Raw genomic sequence first — 20954 nt, forward strand, 5'->3', positions numbered from 1 at the left:
GCTTTTACTAAGGCAGTGAGAAGTGTAGGCAGCGTCCATGGGGTGGGGGGGTGGGGGAGGCTGGTAACTGTGATATGCTGAATTGTGTCCACAGCTCCCTGCAGTTTCTTGTGGTCACGTGCAGAGCGGTTGCCGCACGTGGTGCATCCAGATAGAATGCTTTCTATGGTGTGTCGATAACGATCTGTAAGGATTGACAGGGACGTGCCACATTTCTTTAGCCTCTTGAAGAAGGGGCTGCTGAGTTTTCTTGGCTGTGACATCAACATGGATGGACCAGTACAGATTATTGGTCTCGGAACCTGAAGCTCTCAGCATCTATACCATTGATGTAGACAGCATGTGCACTGTCCCTCTTTCTGAAGTCAGTGCCCAGCTCTTATGATTTGCTGACTTTGAAGGAATGGTTATTGTCATGACGCACTGTTAATAAGCTGTCTATCTCCTTCCTGTACTCCAGCTCCTAGTTATTTAAGATGGGGCCCAGAATAGTCATAGTCATACTTGACTATGTTGCAGGAGTATCATCTGCAAAGTTGTAGATGGATTTAGAGCAGAATCTGTCCACTCTGTTATGAGTGTACAGGGAGTAGAGTGGGGGCTGAGTACACAACCTTGCGGAGCACCAGTATTTGGAATAATCATTGCGGAAGTGTTGCTGCCTATGCTTTCTGATTGCAGTCTGTTGGTCAGGAAGTCAAGGATCCCGTTGCAGAGGAAGGTATTGAAAAGGTATTCCAGGGTCCTGAGTTTGGTGATGAGTTTGCTTAGAATAATAATATTGAAGGCAGAGTAGTAGTCAATAAGCAATAGTCTGTTATAGTTCTCTTTACTGTCCAGGTGCTTCTGAGATGAGTGAAGCACAGAGAAATGGTGCCTGCCGTAGACTCGTTTCGGCGGCAGGCAAACTACAGTGGGTGAGGGTTGTCTGGATGTCTGGAGCTGATGTGTGCCATGACCAGCCTCTCAAAGCACTTCATGATGGTAGATGTCAGAGCCACTGGTGGTAGCAATGCATATTATCTTGTTTTCCTTCAGTACCAGAATGATAGTGGTCTTCTTGTAGCAGGAGGGAACCTCAGCCTAAAGCAGGGAGAGGTGAAAAATGTCTGCTAATACACCTGCAAGATGATCTAGCCAAGGACACTGTCCAGGCTGATACTTTCCACACACTCGCCTGCGGCACAATGACTGCAGATTCAGGTGCACTGGAGACTGTGGGGATTAGTGGTGAAGTACCCATTCCCTTCTGTTCAAAATGTACATAGAATGGCATACGGTGCATTGGCCTTCATCAATCATGGGATTGAGTTTAGGAGTCGAAAGGTAATGTTGCAGCTATATAGAACCCTGGTCTGACCCCACTTGGAGTACTGTGCTCAGTTTTGGTCGCCTCACTACAGGGGGGATGTGGAAGCCATAGAAAGGGTGCAGAGGAGATTTACAAGGATGTTGCCTGGATTGGGGAGCATGCCTTATGAGAATAGGTTGAGTGAACTTGGCCTTTTCTCCTTGGAGTGACGGAGGATGAGAGGTGACCTGATAGAGGTGTATAGGATGACGACAGGCATCGATCGTGTGGATAGTCAGAGGCTTTTTCTCAGGGTTGAAATGGCTAACATGAGAGGACATAGTTTTAAGGTGCTTGGAAGCAGGTATAGAGGAGATGTCAGGGGTAAGTTTTTTACACAGAGAGTGGTGAGTGCATGGAATGGGCTGCCAGCAACGGTGGTGGAGGCGAATACGATAGGAACTTTTAAGAGACTCCTGGATAGGTACATGGAGCTTAGAAAAATAGAAGGCTATGGGTAACCCTAGGTAACTTCTAAGGTAAGGGCATGTTTAGCACAGCTTTGTGGGCCGAAGGGCCTGTATTATGCTGTAGGTTTTCTATGTTCTAATGTGTTAAGCTCATTGGGAAGGGATGTGCCTGACTTCGCTTTGTAACCCCTTATAGTATGTTAGCCCCACCACAGTATCTCTGATAGCTTTACGCAAGGCACGTCTTGATTTGTTGTAAAGGTCAAGGTCACCTGATTTGAATGCTGTAGACCTAAACTTCAGAGGAGACTGGAACTCCCATTTTATCCATGGTTTCTGGTTTGGGAACTCTCGAATTGGCCTCTTTAGTACACGGTTCTCAACACACTTACTGATAAAGTCCGTGATGGTAATGATATACACATGTTTGTTCTACGTTCTGTGCATTGATTATATGAGTTACAATGTGATGTTATAGTTGCACAAATCCTTGGTTAGGCCATACTTGGTATTGTGTGCAATTCTGGTCACTCTGCTACAGAAAGGATGTGATAGGCGAAAGTGGGTGAAGTGAGTGCTGAAAAAAATCACAAGAATGCTGCTTGGACTGGAGGGCTTGAGCTGCAAGGAGGGATTGGATATAATGTCCTGATGAAGAGTCTTGGCCCGAAGCATCAATTGTTTATTCCCGTCCATAGATGCTGCCAGACCTGCTGTGCTCCTCCAGCACATTTGTGTGTATTGCTGCAGATTTCCAGCATCTGCAGTACCTCTTGTGTGTTGGACATGTTTTCCCTTGAGTAATAGAGGTTGAGTAGTCACATTATAAAATCGCAAGGGGCAGAGATAAAGCTGATAAAGATAAAGCCTTTTTCCGGGAGTACGGGAATCTAAAACTGGAGGGCATTAGTTTAAATTGAAAAAGGAAAGACTTGAAGGGGATTTCAGGGTCAAACAGAAGATGTTGTGTGTGCGCGCGCCATTGGAGGCAAGTATGTTTAAAAGGCATTTGAACAGGTACATACAGGAAGTTTAGATTGATACGGGCAGAATAAGATTAGCATCTTGGTCTGCTTAAAAGAGTTCAGCTGTATAATTATGAATGTTATCTGTATAACTATGAACATTGGTAGCTAGGATTTCAAAGTTAAAAGTAAATTTATTATCAAAGTTCATATATATCACCATATGTAACACTGAAATTTGTTTTCTTGCGGGCATACTCAGTAACTCTGAGAACCATAACATAATCAGTGAAAGACTGCATCCAGCAGGATGGACAAATAACCAGTGTGCAAAAGACATCCAACTGTTCAAATACAGAAAAGAAGAAGTATAAATAAATAAGTAGTAAATATTGGGAACATGAGATGAAGAGTCCTTGGAAGATCATAGGTTGTGGGAACAGTTCAGTGATGGGGCGAGTGAAGTTATCCTCTCTGGTTCAAGAGCCTGATGGTTGCAGACATCCCACCCTGCAAAAGCTCATTTCAGGGAGGTAGCACCATCAATTTGCGGGAGACTCCCGGAACTTCCGGGAGAGGTGGGATGTCTGCAATAGAGTAGCTCCTTAGCAGCTGGCCAGCTAGATTAAATAACGTTAGCTATGCTAATGAACGAATGACACCTATTAAGCTCACCTCAACATGTCTTTTACAGTCTTAACCCACCATGGGCAATAGAAAAGTCATTGTTGCAAACAGTGCAGCGAGCAACACTGTCATTATTTTGACCCCTATTAGGCAGGGGTACACTTTAGTGTAGTCTGGGGTGACGTACGTTTTATATTTTTCTTTTTTGGAACACTCTCCCATGGCGTGCTCTCTCTCTCTTGTGGTCACTTTCACGCTTGCTCTCTCTAGCGCGCTCTCACTCTCTGTCTCTCGTGGTCGCTCTTGTGCTCGCTCTCTCTAGCGTGTTCTCTTGCTCTCTCTCTCTCTCTCTCTCTTTCTCTCAAAAAAGTTGATTTCTGGGATATTGTATATAACTTGCGGGCATCAGGGAGCCGCCATTAATATGCGGGAGACTCCCAGAACTTCCAGGAGAGGTGGGATGCCTGTGGTTGAGGGAAATAACTGTTCCTGAACATGGTGGAGTCCTGAGGCTCCTGTCCTTTCTTGATGGCAGCAGCAAGATTCGAGATTCAAGTACATTTATTATCAAAGAATGTATAAATCATACAACATTGAGCTGTGTTTGCTTACAGATAGCCAGAAAGCAAGAAACCCAAAAAATTTAATTTAAAGAAAAAGAGAATAAAAATAAAAAATAAAAGACTGACACCGATTCGTAAAAGAAAGACAAAAAATATATAAGTCATGCAAACAATTGAACAACACCGTTTCAAACCAAAAATGAGCCCTTATATCTGAACCCCAGAGTAGGCCCAAAGCCTCACTTATCAGTTCATCATATTGGCTGGTACAGAGCACAGCAGCTGGGGCAGTCTTCATAACCTCAGCGCCATGGAGAAGAGAGCATGACCTGGGTGGTGGGGTCTTTGATGTGATGGATGCTATTATAGCATTGATCTGGAATGATTACAAGTGAATATTGGTGTGCTAACATTGAGTGTAAGAATACTCTAAATTGATTACCTATTTTTTTTCCCAGATGCTCTCACGAGCAAAACCTGCTGTCAGCGGAGAAACGTTGCAGGTTGATAAAAAGAAGAAAAAAGGGAAAAAAATTCCAAAGCTTGAGGAATATCTTGCTATCAGAGACTATTCTGGGGCCCTGACTTTACTGGAGGTAAAATCAAGATGTTTTCTGCTTCAATCCAGTTGTTTTCTACTTCAATGATCGCTGAGGCTCAAGGGTAAAAAGCCAAAAAAAAGTGTGATTCTTTACTTTCTTAACCTGTGTAAGTCTTGGTTCAGTAATTGTGGTGTCATCAATAAGTCTGAAATTTCGAGGGTTAAGCCCTCCTCACAAGATTTCAGATGGTCTAAAAGTACACCTCAGTGAATTAATGACATCCTGTTCTGTTGGAGCTGTAATCTTTGGATGAGGCATTAAAATGAGACATAGTCTGCCCTCTTCAATTGGACTTAAAATAATTCCATTTAGTGGCCTACTTCTCTCTGTAAGATTATATTTCCTATCAGAGGAAGTTCTCTTCTTCCTCTCAATTGAAACCTTTGAACATTATCAATACCTTAATATAATCACTCCTTTACCTTCTGTATTCATGAGGATATAAGCCAATACAGTCTGTACTCACTATTTAATCCTCATAGGTCATTCTGATAACCTGAAGGGCATCCACACCCAAGACTCATTTAGTTTGGACAGGTACATGGATAAGGAAAGTTTAAGTCAGATATGGGCCAAATGAGATCAGTGTCTTGATTGGCATAAATTAGTACGAGGGGCAATTGATAAGTTCGTGGCCTAAGGTAGAAGGAATCAATTTTAGAAAACCTAGCACATTTATTTTTCCTACACTTACACACTTAGTCCAGTGGTCATGGGACATACGGATCCCTTCTTTGTAGAAGTCGGTGTTTTGGACCTCCAAAAGTGGTCCACAGCGGGGGTGATTGATAAGTTCGCTTCAAACTTTCTGCATTTTCATTCAAAGAGTTGAACTGCACGTGCATGTAACGAGAGCTGTGTAACTCATCTCCTTCTACCTTATGCCACGAACTTATCGATCACCCCTGCTGTGGACCACCTGGAGGTCAAAGACGCTCTCGTTACATGCATGTACAGTTCAACTCTTTGAGTGAAAATGCAGAAAGTTTGAAGTTAATAACTCATCTGCTTCTACCATGAACTTATCAATCACCCCCGCTGTGGACCACTTCTACAAAGAAGGGATCCATATGCTCCACGACCGCTGGGCTAAGTGTGTACATGTAGGAGGGGACTATGTTGAAAAGTAAATGTGCTAGGTTTTCTAAAATTGACTCCGTCTACCTTAGGCCACAAACTTATCAATCACCCCTCGTATCTTTTAGTGGCTGGAACAGAAGATAGTGCTTTTAATTGAATCTATTCAGAGTTCTGCACAGCTGCTAATTAACTTAAATTACCTATTTCAATCTTTCTTGTGATAAAAGCTGCTGTACCATCAGAGTGATAAGTTATGTTTGTTTGTATGCTTCAGCTTTTAGTTTTTTCACTATTGGAACCCCTTACTCTTTCTGCTCATTTACAGCACCTCGCTTTGCATCTTTTGGAATACAGGTACTCTGGTCCATCTTTTCAGATAAAATGTGGATGGTAGTATGACACTCCATGGTTTAGATTTGCAACTGTAATCAAAGTACAGTATTCATAAGGATAAATCTTTTCGTGCAGTGAATGGTTAGCATCTGAAATGCGCTGCTGAGGAGAGTTGTGCAGGTAGATTCAATCAGTGTTCCAACATGATCTGTAAAGTACTTGAAAGCAAAAAAAAAAAATTGCAGGTCTATGGGGAGAAGGCAGGATTGTCCTAAGTTGTTCTTGCACGCTAGCGCAAATTCAGTAGATCAAGCAGCATCCTGAATCTAAAACCACAGCAGTATTTTAGAAACAAGGTCATCTGTAAGACTATTTAGTTCATACCAGACAATGGTATAAATAATATTTTGACAACCTTCAATCACCCATGCACCCTTTAAACACATTAATACCCTGTTACTTGAATGGGCTTCATTTAAATGTACCAGGGCTCCATTTTCCAGTTCCCTATGCTGTCATCAAATTAACCAGGACCACATTTCCAAGCTCCCTTTTAAACTTCCTGAATTCACTGGAAAACTTGTTCCATTGCTGTGTAATATCTAAAAGAAATAATATCCAATAGTTTGGAAAATCTGCCACAAAATCTTAAGTATGCTGGATTATTGGAATTTTACAGCAGTTCAGGGGTTCATTTTATTTTCAAAGTATGCACGTACAATATAATTCTGATATTTGTCTTCTCCAGCTAGCCACAAAATACAGACATCAATCCTACCACACAAGAAAGAAAAAGAAACAAAACTCGCAAACCCGAACCCCCAACCCTCTCCTTCACATAAAAATTAACAGAGGCTCACAAAATTTCCACAAGAAATTGGGAAATCTTGTTATATTTATAATGTTGCCTCCACTATAGTGAATTGTTTATTCCCTCGAATGGTGATTCTTGCACATCCATTGTGTTTTTAGCAGTGCTCTGGGATCAAGGATGATTGGCATTCATTCCACTCTGTAGGTTCACGGGTGATTGGTGTGGCCAATGTGGGACCTACAGACTTTTACCACAGATGAAGCAGGAGGTACTTGACAATTAGGTAGTTGGGTAGCTTGAGAGATAGTAGTTTCCTACTATCTGCCCTAGAACTTGTTCGTTTATTAATTGATTGATTGAGATACATTGTAGAGCAGGCACTTCGAGCCATGCTGCTTAACCATCTTCCAATTTTATCCAAGCCTAATCACAGGACAATTTACAATGTCCTACCAACTGGTATATCTTTGGACTGTGGAAGGAAACTGGGGCACACGAAGGAAACCCACGCGGTAATGGGGAGAAGGTACAAAGTCCTTCCAGGCAGCAGCGGGAATTGAACCCAGGTCTCCTGTACTGTAAAGGGTTGTGCTAACCACTACACTACCATGCCACCCCTCTGTTCATGCTCAACAAAGGTTCTCAATGCCACCCTGAATTGCTACATTTTGAGAAATCTTGTGCCAGGGGAATAAGTTGTGAGATATTTCCTCTGATGAACTGGTAATTATATGCTAGGACAAGTTCTGTTTCGAGATTGAGCATGCAAACAACGTGATCTACATTTTGGAGCAGATTTGATATTGAGGGTGTTGGCCTGGGACAAAATGCTGACGCTAGAAATAGTGGTAACCCTCCAGTACTTTGAAGTCCCTGCTGTCGGTTGTGCTTGACAGAATAATACAATGGAGCAGGAAACATTCTCGTCCTGTGTTTGGTTTGAGCACCTCCACTTTTAACATGCGTTTCCACAATTGCTGTACTGGCATACGGAAGGCAAGTCTGAGTTTCATACATGACATCTGCATTGAGAGGAAGTCCTGTGGGAAGAATTCCACGTTCTCCAGCGTCTTATTATGGACTTTTATTGTTGTAGACACTTGTTGTACGTAACACACTGATTGTCAGTAAGGAATGGAAATAGTTTATAAAAGTAACCACACTTATGTGTACTTTTAGATAATTATGATGCAGAACATCACTTGTAACAGAGGCGATGTGCCATATAGGAAATGCAACAGCTATCTTGTGCAGAGTCCCTACACACAGCAACTTAATGACAAATGGATAATTTGCTTCTTGTAAATTTGATTGAGGGGTGAATGTTGGCTGAGGAACAGGAGATAATTCTGATGCTGCTTCAAAATACTGCAAAGATTTTTTTTGTTTCAACATTTACGTGAGGGAGAAGATGAGGTTCCTTCGAATGCCTCATTGTACTGCCCAACTCCCTTAACAATACACTAGAATATCAACCAAGACCTTTTTGCTCAAATTAATGGTGTGGATCTTCATGGCGCAGAGCAACACTGACACCAACCTGCTCATAGCTGATACATAAAAGTTAAGAAATATATCAATCATAATCTTACTGGACGGCAGAACAGTCTTGACGGATTATATCAAAGTACATTTATTATTTAATTATGTATACATTATACAGCCTTGAGATTCGTCTCCTAACAGGAAGCCATGAAACAAAACCTAAAAGAATCCATTAAAGAAAGACCAGCAAACACATATTGTGCAGAGAGAGAAAAAAATTATGCAAACGACAAATGCAAGAAAATGTCATTCTGAATTGAAGTCCACTAAGAGAATCTGTCCACGGACCCATAGTTGAGTGCAGCAGTGACTTGAACTGGGCCCCAACACCCTGACCTTTTCAATCTGACCTGGCAACTAAATCATCATCCAAACATCAGGTTCAGTCGCTTTGATATGTTCTGGGTCCTGGACCCCGCTGCCTCGATTCAGCCTGTACCTGATCTTTCTAATTCAGCCCGGCACTTAAATCGATCGAGCCTTGGGTCTTCCTCGCTCTTGGCAATGGGCCCACTGCCTCACCTCACCTCTGCCCTGCCACTTCAAATTACCAGCAAATCCAAAGGGAAGTTACAGGCTATTGCTTGCGATGATCATTTACCAGAAAAGAGTGATTAACAAAGTATTTAGTTCTCCTTGTTTCATCAGCCAGACGTCGCTGAAACTGGATTGGACTACACTTTGTCCATGATAACTTCGTGTAGATTTGTTTCACAGAATTACAGAAGGTTTGCATCATTTAAGAAGGCTATCTGATCCACCAAGTCTGCGTCAACTCTGAGAGTAAAGCAGCTCATACCACTCCCCTTTCTGCAAGTTACCCCTTACGTCTTGAGCTTTTATTTTCTTCAGTAACCTTTGATGCCACACCATCCAGTATTTTCCCTTCATCCACAGCACACTTCAATGTCAAAGGACAATAAACTGGTGAAACACAATAAAACCATGTCATCTTTGTTTGATTATATTGAATTTCTGAGACTATCGCAATTTTAATAACAGCTTCTAACATTTACCCTGTGACATATGTTATATAAACTGTGTTTCAGCTGCTTACTTTTCACCTCCTTCCCTTTCTGATTAAAACAAAATTCTTTTGCTACTTTCTAAATTAATGAAACCTTCCCCAAACTTAAGGAAATTTAGAAAATTAAAATCAATGTGTCTTCTGTCTTACCACCCAATTCCTTTAACGGCTTAGGATGAAGTCCATCAGGATCATAAGTTTATCAACCTTATAATTTGCCCAGTACTACTTTCCCAGTGATTGTGAATTTGCTCTTTCCCTTTCAGTCCCAGTGTGTTTTTTTAACTTCACTTTGATGTACAGACATACAAAAGATGTGTCCTACTCTATTTATTTTCTGGTAATTTAATCTGCTGAGTTGGTCTGTGAGAAACTGTTTTTTATCTATCCTAGTTCAAACGACACGTGGGCGAGAAGGAGGATGACATTGACATGTGGATGGGTTACTGTGCATTCCACCTTGGAGATTATAGAAGGGCTATGGAGGTAAGGAGAAGCCTTGGAAAGAACATAAATTCTAAAAAATATTTTCAGTGCAACCCCATGTATTGTAAAGTGGTTGCTCTAAAGCCTTCTTTCTGTCACTTCTATCCCCATTCTGTGACTGTCAAGTTCTGCGCATTCAGAAGAACTTGAGCCCCCACTGCCAGAGCTTTCTTTTCAAAGCTTTTAACTTTCCCTTGTGGTATTTGTTGACTGCTGGTCTCATTCTAGTATTTAGCCTTATATACAGTTTACCAAGCAGCCTGGTTCTGAGATTGTAGAATTCCTAGTTCCTAAAATGAAGTTATGAGAAGAATGGTTGGCCTTTCAAGGTCTTAGCCAGAGATGTTAACTGTCCATTTCCCTCCACAGGTGCTGTCTGGCCTGCTATTCCTTCAGCAACTTGTTTTTTGCTCCACTTGTGCTGGATTTCCACGGAAACACGTACAATAATGTTATTTATTCTCAGCTCATTGCATCTGTAAAATAATATGTGACATTACAACTTGCCCTGACACCTTCAAATATTAGTATTGTTGGGTTGTAGAGTAGGGAAAACAGGCCCTGCAGCCCACCCAGTCTACATTGATCATCACCTGTTGACACTAACACTAAACTATATGCTGGGGGGGTGGAGTGTACAATTACAGTGTTTAACAGACATTTGGAGAGATACCTGGATGGATAGAAAATGTCTCCATCCTGGGATTGCTTAATGGTATTGGTCCATGACATAAAAAAAGGTTGGGAACCCCGTGTTTAGAGGGACATAGGCCAAATGCAGGCAAATGGGACTCTCTCAGGAAGACTCCTTAGTTGGCATGTTTAAGTTGGACCAAAGGCCTTGTTTCCATGCTGTGTTCCATACTAGGACTAATAATATTTCTCAAGATTTGCCTTAATTAATTAGTTCTGGACGTAAATTAATCTTCCTTTGAGATGATAAAAAGCACAAATACTTAGCAATACACAAAAAATGCTGGAGGAACTCAGCAGGTCAGGCAGCCTCTATGGAAATTAATAAACAGTTGACATTTTGGGCTGAGATCCCTCAAATGCTTAATCTTGGACCATACACTTAATGGCCACTTTATTAGGTACAGCTGCACGCTTCGTTGATGCAAATATCTAATCAGCCAATCGGATGACAGTAACTAAGTGCATCAGAGCATGCAGACATGGTCAAGAGGTTTAGTTGTTGTTCAGACCAAATATCAGAATGGGGGAGAAATCTGATCTGAGTGACTGACTGGAATGATTGTTGGTGCCAGATGGAGTGTTTTGTATATCTCAGAAACTGTAATTTCTTGGCATTTTCATGCACTGCAGTTTCTAGAGGAAATCAAAACACAAAGAAACATCCAGTGAGCAGCAGATCTGAAGGCAAAAACACCTTGCTAATGAGAGAGGTCAGAAGAGAATGGCCAGACAGGTTCAAGCTGACAGGAAGTCGACAGTAGCTCAAATGAACACCGGTTATAAAGAAATGTGCAGACAAGAATCTCTTTATGCACAGCATGTTAAACCTTGAAGTGTTTCTAGACCAATCTGTCTATTTTTTTGCTTGGTTATTTATTTTGCTTTCAATTTTCCAACCATTCTTCCTGTAGGTAGAGTGAAGCAAGTAGTTCTACTTCAGATCTATCAAGTGTGTGCTGTGTCTGAAATTAGATGTAGATAGCACTGTAAATGCTCAATAGGTCAGGCAATTTCTGAAATGAGAAAAAATAAGTTAATATTTCAAGCTAATGATGTTACATTAGAATTGGAAATGGTTAGAGATAAGCAGGTTAAGTTTAAGCTTCTATCGTTATCTAATCCGGTGATTAAAATCCCTCTTCCCACAAACAGTTCCAGTAAATCTTTAACACAAGAGATTCTGCAGATGTTGGAAGTCTTGAGGAACTCACTAAAAATTCGGGAGAAGCTCAGCAAGTCAGGCAGCATCTATGGAGGGAAATAAAATCAACATTTTGGCTGAGACCCTTCCGAAATATCAACTATTTATTCCCATCCATAGATACTATCTGACTTGCTGAGTTCCTCCAGCACTTAGTGTGTGTGATGTTCAAGTAAAACTTTTCTTTCTGCACCTTCTGAAATATCGTAACATTCTTCCCAAAGTTAATGGCGGAAATGGATACAGTACTCCAACTGTCTCTCAACCAATGTCTCATAAAGACTTAGCATGATCGATTGGCCTTTGCTCACTATATCCATATATTTATGAAGAGCGCAATCATATATGCTTTATTAACCACATTCTAACCACACATGCCAACTTCAAAGGTCATTACACATTTTAGACTAGGTTTTTCTACTTGTGCATATTCTTGAATAGGAGACTTTATCTTTTTACTAAAATGTATCATGCATTTCTGCCCTTTCAGCAGGATATTCTATCCTGGTAGCCTGTTTAGTGCTATCCAAGAGTGTGCAGATTCACTATAGAACTCTTGACCCTCCCCAATTTGCACATACGTGGGAGTGCACCTACCACTCATCTCCCTCTGTCCATGTACTTTTTTTAAAAAAAGGCATCCATTTCAACTGCATACTTTAGAACTTGCGACTCAAGCCATGTTTTGTGTTTCCAATCCAATTGTGTTGCATTGTGATTGAATGGAATTTAGTCACGGTATCTTTACTGCAGAGCAGAATGTTGGTGTTCTTGCTGTTGAGTCTGAGGACAAGAGGATTCAGTTTACAGTGGAAGTTTACTGCCTGACTACTGCAAGATCATCCCAGTCTCTACTACTGTAGAAATTCTCAGTTTCTGGATGCAAGCTATTCTCAAACAGAAATAAAACTGTTACCCTTCTCTATTTGATTCCTGGTGGCTTGTAACTACCAATGGGAAAACAGTCATGTATTCAGATGGTGAAATGGATGAATATTTAGGAAGAAAACCTTGTTTTGTTTGTGTACTATACCAATGAGAAATGAACTAATTCAACCATTGGAAATTCTTACTGGGCTTGATAGGATTGATGCAGAGTTGATGTTTACCTGGCTAGGGTATCTAGAGCCACAGACTAAAAAGAAATTCTAGACAAACGTGACAAGAAACTTCTTCACCCTTAGTGAAACTTTGAATTCTCCTTAACTCAAAAGACCTTTGGAGGCTCAGTTGCTGAGTGTATTCCATATAGAAATAGCTAGATTTTTAGATATTAGGAGAATCATATGATATGGAGATTGTTATTGTTGTGAAGTGTCACTGAGGTAAAAAGATATCACTCATGATCTGATTGAATGGAAGAGTAACCATGAGGAGCCAGATGGGTTCTACTCAAGTGCTGACATGAAAGATCTGATTCATGTGATAATTGAAACAAAGCCATCATTGAAGTGAATTTAAACTAATGTGATTAAATGTACACGTGAGTTGAGATACTATCCCATGTGAGCATTCTGTCTTGGCTATAATTGACCTATGATCTCCCCCTGTTTGCTTGCTTAAGGAGTATGAAGCCCTCACAAAGAATGAAGACGTTAACCCAGATGTTTGGGTGAATCTGGCATGTACTTTCTTTTTCCTGGGGATGTACAAGGGAGCAGAGGAAGCTGCAATGAAAGGTGAGTCAGTCTACAGTAGCTTAAGACTGAACCTTTAATTTTTACCATAATGCAGGCAAGTCCTTCTGTTGGAACTGGCCTCAAAATTATTTTCTATGTTCCATTGTTGTTTTCTATGGCCTGCTATTTTTTTAAAATTTCTTATTCAGTTTGATATCTCACAGTTTTTTTGTTGCATCCATTATTTTTATTCTCTCTGTCTCACTAGTTGTTATGTTACATTCTTAGGTTATTACATTATGTTATGCCACAGTAGGGTAATGGTTAGCATGACGCCATTATGGATCAGGGTGGTTCGGAGCTTGGAATTCAATCTGGCATCGTCTGTAAGGATTTTGTACGTTTTCCCTCTGAGTATGTGAGTTTACTTTAGGTGCTCCAGTTTCTTCCCACAGTCCAAAGAGCCCCAATTAGTAGGTTAATTGATCATTGTAAATTGTCCTGTGATTAGGCTCATGTTCAATCAGTGGGTTGCTGGGCTGTGCGGCTCGTTGGGTTGGAAGGGCCTGTTCCATGTTGTACCTCTAAATAGATAAATAAATACACTCTTCTGGGTTTGTGTCTGTGTTTGGAATGCTTTAACCGTAGTATTTTGGCACACTGGAATAGTCTCCCGTTTTTCAATTGGACACTGGACCCAACCGAGACTGATTATTCTGCACAGTAATAGATTCCACAGCACCAATTTTGGAAAAGAGCAAGGGAAATCTTCACCATTCAACTGAGAGTATTAAAGCCGGCCAACTGGTAATTTGTGCCATTTGTGCAATCTGGTAGTACACATACATATTAGACAAGATTAAAAGAACATTTAACAGAGATGCTAATAATCATGAGGGATTTTGATAAAGTGAACCAAGAAACTATTTTGACTGGTAGATGAATGGGGATCTAGAAAGCATACATTTAAGGTAGTTAGAAGAAAAATTTAAGGGATTAAGGAGAACTGAATTGGTTGTTATGATCTGATATACAGTGCCTGAAAGGAGATTCAGTAATAACTTTGAGGGATTTTGCTGTCAAATGGGGAAGAAATTACAGGTCTGTGAGTGAGGAACAAAGGAGTGAGACTAATCAGATAACTTTCAGAGAAATGGAATGGTATTGGGTGGAGATATGTCTCTACCAAAGGAGGTGTAAGGCCCACCTTCTTTCCACTAGCCTGAAGGTCACCCTTGGGTGAGGTGTAGCATCTGCTGAGCCCCCTCCCCTGCCCCCCCCCACTGGAATCAGGATCAGGTGAAGCCATGGGAGCGGGTGGTCGATGGTCGTATGAGCAGCCGGTGCATATCACAGTCCTGGTTTTGTGAACATTGATGCCAGGAAGACAACCGCTGAAGAGTATTTATAATGGCTTGGGTCACCCATCTTGCAAAGACACTGCCCAGAAGAAGGCAATGGCAAAACTCTTCTGCAGAAAAAATTGCCAAGAACACTCACAGTCATGGATAAGACCATGATTGCCCACGCCAATACGATACGGCAGATAATGATGATATTGGACCAAATAGCATTGTTTGTCACAATTGGACTTTGATTCTTCTCTAGGCTATTTAGAAAATTGTGTTGTATTGTCTTTCTTTAATGTGGACAATGCGCCCAGGTGGGCATTTCCATGCTGTAGGAGGTAGAAAAGAGGAAACTGCAACTCCAAAATGCTCAAGCCAATTCATTCTCTCTTTCAGCTCCAAAGAGTCGATTGCAGAATCGTCTGTTATTTCACCTGGCTCATAAGGTAAACTTAGATTGATTAAAGTATGCTAATTCCTGATTATTTGATAGGTATCAGTTAGCCTACTTTCTCTGTCTTTCCATTTTCTTCAAATTGTTTAATTTTTTTATTTCAGATGCTCTGCTCACTCCTCACTCTTCACTCCCCCTTCCCCCCTTTCTGTTGTGCCTTTTATATTCTTTTACCCTGATTCATTCTTTTCCCGTTACTTGATTTTCTCTGTTTATCTCTATTTCTTTTACTGACTAATTGAACTCCTTAATCTAAAAATTCATACACACAGTTCCAAATAAAAATGTTATACTTTTTGAAAACTGCCCTAATATGAAGTCAAACAATATTTCTAATTTCTAATCCATTTCTAAATCCCTTGGCTCTTTTCAGGAAATTTGATTTCCAATATTTTGACAGAAATTTTATTTTATATAGTTCCTTTGCTTTTGATGTGAAACTTTCTCAAATGATATTAACTGCAGAGCAATGCCTAAAATTAATTTCCAGTGTGATCTCCAACCTAATTGCTTTCAAACATGATCATTGTGTATTTAATACCATGTGCCTATGATGCTGCTGCAAGTAAGCTTTTCATTGTACCTAGCCTACATATACCAGTGCACGTGACAATAGACTCAGACACTTGGAAATAATATTTGTCACTCTTATTCACGGAACAACCAGGTTTCACCATCGCCACTTGTCTTATAATTATGTTTTTTAAAAGGTCAACTTTAAAACTGCTTTGATTACTTTTTGCTGAAAATTGAGATCTACAATCTCAAATGCAGGGTCACATATTTGCCAGCATTGTTCATGGAGGTCACAGTCACTGTTTTCCCAGCACTTTTGCCTTATATGCTGATCTCTACCTGTTCTTTTTCTGTTAACAATGTTATCATAGATCCATAACTTGAGGAGAGAAGGTCTCATATAGAAACCATAGAAAAACTACAGCACAGAAACAGGCCTTTTGGCCCTTCTTGGCTGTGCCGAACTATTTTCTGCCTAGTCCCACTGACCTGCACACGGACCATATCCCTCCATACACATCCCATCCATGTATCTGTCCAATTTATTCTTAAATGTTAAAAAAGAACCCGCATTTACCATCTCGTCTGGCAGCTCATTCCATACCCCCACCACTCTCTGTGTGAAGAAGCCACCCCTCCAATGTTCCCTTTAAACTTTCTCCCCCTCACCCTTAACCCATGTCCTCTGGTTTTTTTCTCCCCTTGCCTCAGTGAAAAAAGCCTGCTTGCATTCACTCTATCTATACCCATCATAATTTTATATACCTCTATCAAATCTCCCCTCATTCTTCTATGATCCAGGGAATGAAGTCCTGACCTATTCATCCTTTCTCTGTAACTGAGTTTCTCAAGTCCCGGCGACATCCTTGTAAACCTTTTCTGCACTCTTTCAACCTTATTAATATCCTTCCTGTAATTTGGTGACCAAAACTGAACACAATACTCCAGATACTTAAACTTCCACGTTCTGGCAGAGTAGGCATAGGGGTCTGTCTCTGCTGCAAGCTTCACCAAAGAGTAGACATCTCGTGTAGCATTAATATTAATACAGAACACCCCCCCCCCCTCCTCCCGGCAACCTGGCAGGAGCACATGACTAACTCAGACATTGCCCTGAGCTGTTTCAACAAAGAATGTGCTTCTGTGACACTATTGGTCATCATCTTGTCCTTGTCCAAGTCCTTGTGACCCTGAGAACACTCCCCACCCCTCCCCTATTATTGCATCATCCATTCATTAATAGCAAGCTTCTCCTGTAGCTGGAGCAGCGCTGTTACATTGTCCCTTTAAGACAGAGGTTCCCCACCTTTTTTATGCCATGGACCCCTACTATTAACTGAAGGGTCTGTGGACCCCAGTTTGGGAACTCCTTCTTTAAGAGCTGTCTGCAAGATTGCCACTGAATAACTGACTGTTTTATGTTCAGCACAATAATGCCTCACTTGACTGGGACAGTAAAATGCATCAACAGTGTACTGTGAATTTCACAATTAAAAGTTATGATCTTATGGCACTTTCACAAAGAATGAGAGTATCGCACATTACTGTTTTAACACCATTAAAATCAAATAAGACAATTTCTAGACCTGTGTGCTTTCTTCCAGTTCAGTGATGAGAAGAGATTGATGAACTACCACCAGAATCTGCAGGACATCACTGAGGATCAGCTCAGTTTGGCTTCAATCCACTACATGCGCTCTCATTACCAGGAGGCCATTGATATCTACAAGCGCATCCTGCTTGATAACCGGTAACTCCCATACTGCCATGTTAGTGGTTGTGTGAAAATATGTCCCCTGGGGTAGTTAGGGAAAGCACGGGAGAATAATCTGGATCAATACCTTGTCTTAGACGGAAACGATATGCAGCTCCATTGGCATGTAAAAGGGATTAATTGACCATGGGACTCTTTTTCAGAATTCTGGGCATGGTGTATTAATACTAATCTAATCTCACCATCTGGAACTGTTTTAAGTAAATACAGTGTTCTTTCATGGTAGAAAAATGACTTCTGGATCCACAAGTAACAGGATCAAACTGAATTCACATGAAATAGCTCAGTTGGTACTGTGAATAGTGTGATTTACTCCCACAAAATCAGATACCATTTTTGTGGTGAATGTTGATCACTAGAAATCATGTTTAGGATCTCTTTGAAGGTCAGAAGTTATTATTACTTGTCAATGTTGCTATCAAGATGGGAAAAAAAGAGGCTTTTTCGGAATTTCCTGTCCAACACAATGAGCTGTACCATCTACATCTGAAGTTATTTGGTCCTTTTTTTTTAAAAAAAAAAGCATTTGAAATCCTAGAATTTCTTTCCTACAGCAGTTTCCTTCAGACACCCTGAGCCAATAGACTGGTCCTGGATTTATTTTCCATCTGGCATAGTTTTGCATTTTGTTGTTTGATTGGGGTTTTTTGTATTGCTATATTTATGCTCTATTCTTGGTTGGTACGGCTGTAACAAAACCAAATTTCCCTCGGGATTAATAAAGTATATCTAGCTATCTATCTATCTTCCTGTGGTGCCGTGTGTCATCAACTGTTGACTTTAGTGCCTTATTTTTATTTATCTTTTAAATAATTTTCAAACAAATCTCCTAAGAAATTTATACTTACAGTATTTTTTTAAAAAGAACCCAATCATTACAGCTCTGAGGTCCCTCTGTCCACAAATGGCCACCTTTGAGGAGCTAGCCCAGTACTTCCCATAGTTATCCAGCTATTGGGGACTTGGGCTCCGCACTGCCTTGAGCACTTGCATCTCTAGGAGCACAGACTCACTATCTGGAAACTAAACGTCCCTCATTCCTAATGTGCCATTTATGCATTCCTGCAGCATACATCTTATGTAGGAGACTTGTACTCAGTTAGTGGTTCCTCCAGAGCAGTACACCTCACTGTATTTATATTTTATCAGGAGGAGTAATGATTTAAGTGAATGGTAAAACTGGCTTGAGGAACTGAATGACCTACTCCTTTCCTGATAGTTAGACAAGCAAAGGGAGATAAAGAATGAGAGCTCTAGAATCTGAATGTACATGAAAATAAACTGAAAGACTAAAGAACTTATTGAATCATTGAATTATTATGGTAGAGAAGATTTGCTGACATCATTGTGGAGAAGGTGCTCCCTCGGCGTTGTTGAAGTTCTCGTACTTTAATCAAGCAATAATGACCAAGTGCAATATATTTTGTGTTGCGGCTATGATATTTCTTGTGCCCACTGCCTTTTTTCATTCCAGTAGTTGCAGATTTGGGGGATGCTATCAAAGAAACTGTGGTGAGTTTCCACAGTGCGTTTGGTAAATGGTACACACTTTATTCATGATGCCATTTTATTGATTGATTGTCAAGTGTGCTGCTTTGTCTAGAAGTTTCTGGAATGTTTCCGGAGGTGTAGTCCTCCAGGGAGGTGAAGAACGTTCCATCATACTTGGGTCTAGTAGATCATGAAACGGCTTTGTCATATCAGGAGGTGCCATAAGGTACCTAAGTACTGATCTGCTGCAGTTAAATTTCTGGTCAGCAGTAACTTTCAAAATGTTGATGATGGGGTATTTGTTGATTCCATGGAACATCAAGGTGGAGGTTTTGTAATCAATACCTGGTACTTTACATTATTTATTAGTTATCATACCTCAGTGTTGTCCAGATCTTGCCTTTGAAGGCTTCAGCCTATTTGACAGTCACCCTTTTGCAGAGCATTGATGAATAAGGTGTATAAGGAGCAAGGAGGGAGGAGAAGATGGCGGCACGACACAGTGCACGCGGCCGTTCCGAATAAATATCGTATGTGTTAAGTAGGGGGCCATGAACAATCCGGATTTGATAGAGACAGCCGTGAGAAGCACAGAGGAACACCTGGAGTAACTTCTGAAATGCTGCTTTGCTGCCGTTGCTACTATGTGATCGGAATCTCCAGAGGGGAAGGCCCCAAATCCTCGGCTTTGCCTATTGCCTGTTGCCAGGGCCAGGGTTGAAGCGCTCGGCAGAGATGGTGCTCGGTGTTGGAGAGCTGGTCGGAGGCTCGGAGTTTTCGGACGGACTCGGAGTCGGACTGTGGTCGGATGCTTCCGGGGTGCTGCATTGGCAAGTTGGCGGCGCTGGAGGTTCACCGTCTGCGTGAGATGATGGGACTTTCGAGAGACTTTGAGAATTTTACCGTGCTATGGTCTGTTCTTATCAAATTACGGTCTTGCTTTGCACTGTTGTAACTATATGTTATAATTATGTAGTTTTTGTTAGTTTTTAAGTCGGTTTGTAATGTGTTTCTGTGATAGCACTCTGGAAAAACATTGTGTCATTTCTTAATGCATGCATTACTAAATGACAATAAAAGAGGACTATGTGTCCTCATAATCTAATCTAATCTATTATCAACAAAATTAATATGAAACTAAGCACTGGATCAAATGTCACTCCTAATGTCAAGTTCATTACTTTCACCTTGCTCTTCAGACCAGAAGCTAAAGGAGCGGATTTAGGCTATTTGGCCTTTCAGGTCTGCTCTGCTATTCAATCACGGCTGATTTTTGTTTTAACTCCGTTCTCCCACTTTCTGCTGTTACATTTAAAGCAAAGATTGATAGGTTCTTAGTTAGTAAGGAGATTAGTGGTTACACATTAACCTCCTTACCAATTAAGAACCCGTCAATCTGTCCTTTAAATACCCAGTGACTTGGTCTCCAAAGCCCTCTGTGGCCAACAAATTCCACAGATTCAGCCGGTCTCTTGGAATGGTCCTTGATTGGACTGAGGCTACACTGAGACCTGAAGTTGTGTGTTCCAGGCAGAATCCAAACTTAACATCACTGACCACGTTGTTGGGGAGTTAGTTCCACTAACAGTACTTTTGCTGACACCTTCTATCAGTTTGCTAAATAATAAAAAAAAATCAGCTTTACCATGGACAAACTGTTTCTTTGGTGAATTACATTCAGAGGGCTATGTACTTGTTTACACTAATCCCATTTTCCATCTCTTGGCATATTGTCTCTATGGTATGGCATATTGATCAGTGATCTAAATATGTTTTGAATCATCTGAGGATATCAGCACTCTCAGACTTGTGGGCCAAACACCACTCCATGTCCAGAGATATCAACATAAAGTGTCTTTATTCAATTGATATAAGCATGAAGGGAAGAATCTCTCACCAGACTCTCCAATTTTCAGAATACTCTTGACATTATTTTGCAGATTTGAAGCAATTGACATTCTTCCAACCCACATGCTCTCAGCACTTTGCACATTAGCTATTCTCTTGAGTGACACCAGGCCCCCAGAGTTTGGGCATCTTGTGACTTATGG

The 20954-nt window shown here is 40.9% G+C and overlaps 1 protein-coding gene across 1 annotated transcript in view; it reads left to right on the forward strand.

Annotated features, from left to right (window-relative positions):
* The window catches only part of ift56 (intraflagellar transport 56), an 85361-nt gene that overhangs the window by 1671 nt on the left and 62736 nt on the right, over window positions 1-20954 (forward strand). Inside the window, exons 2-6 of the mRNA XM_072273017.1 lie at window positions 4375-4512; window positions 9711-9803; window positions 13265-13379; window positions 15065-15114; window positions 17243-17388. Of these exons, the coding sequence (XP_072129118.1) occupies window positions 4375-4512; window positions 9711-9803; window positions 13265-13379; window positions 15065-15114; window positions 17243-17388 (542 nt within the window). The remainder of the gene's footprint in view (window positions 1-4374; window positions 4513-9710; window positions 9804-13264; window positions 13380-15064; window positions 15115-17242; window positions 17389-20954) is intronic.

The sequence above is a fragment of the Mobula birostris genome, chromosome 11, assembly GCF_030028105.1.
Source record: "Mobula birostris isolate sMobBir1 chromosome 11, sMobBir1.hap1, whole genome shotgun sequence".
Classification (NCBI taxonomy): Eukaryota; Metazoa; Chordata; class Chondrichthyes; order Myliobatiformes; family Myliobatidae; genus Mobula; species Mobula birostris.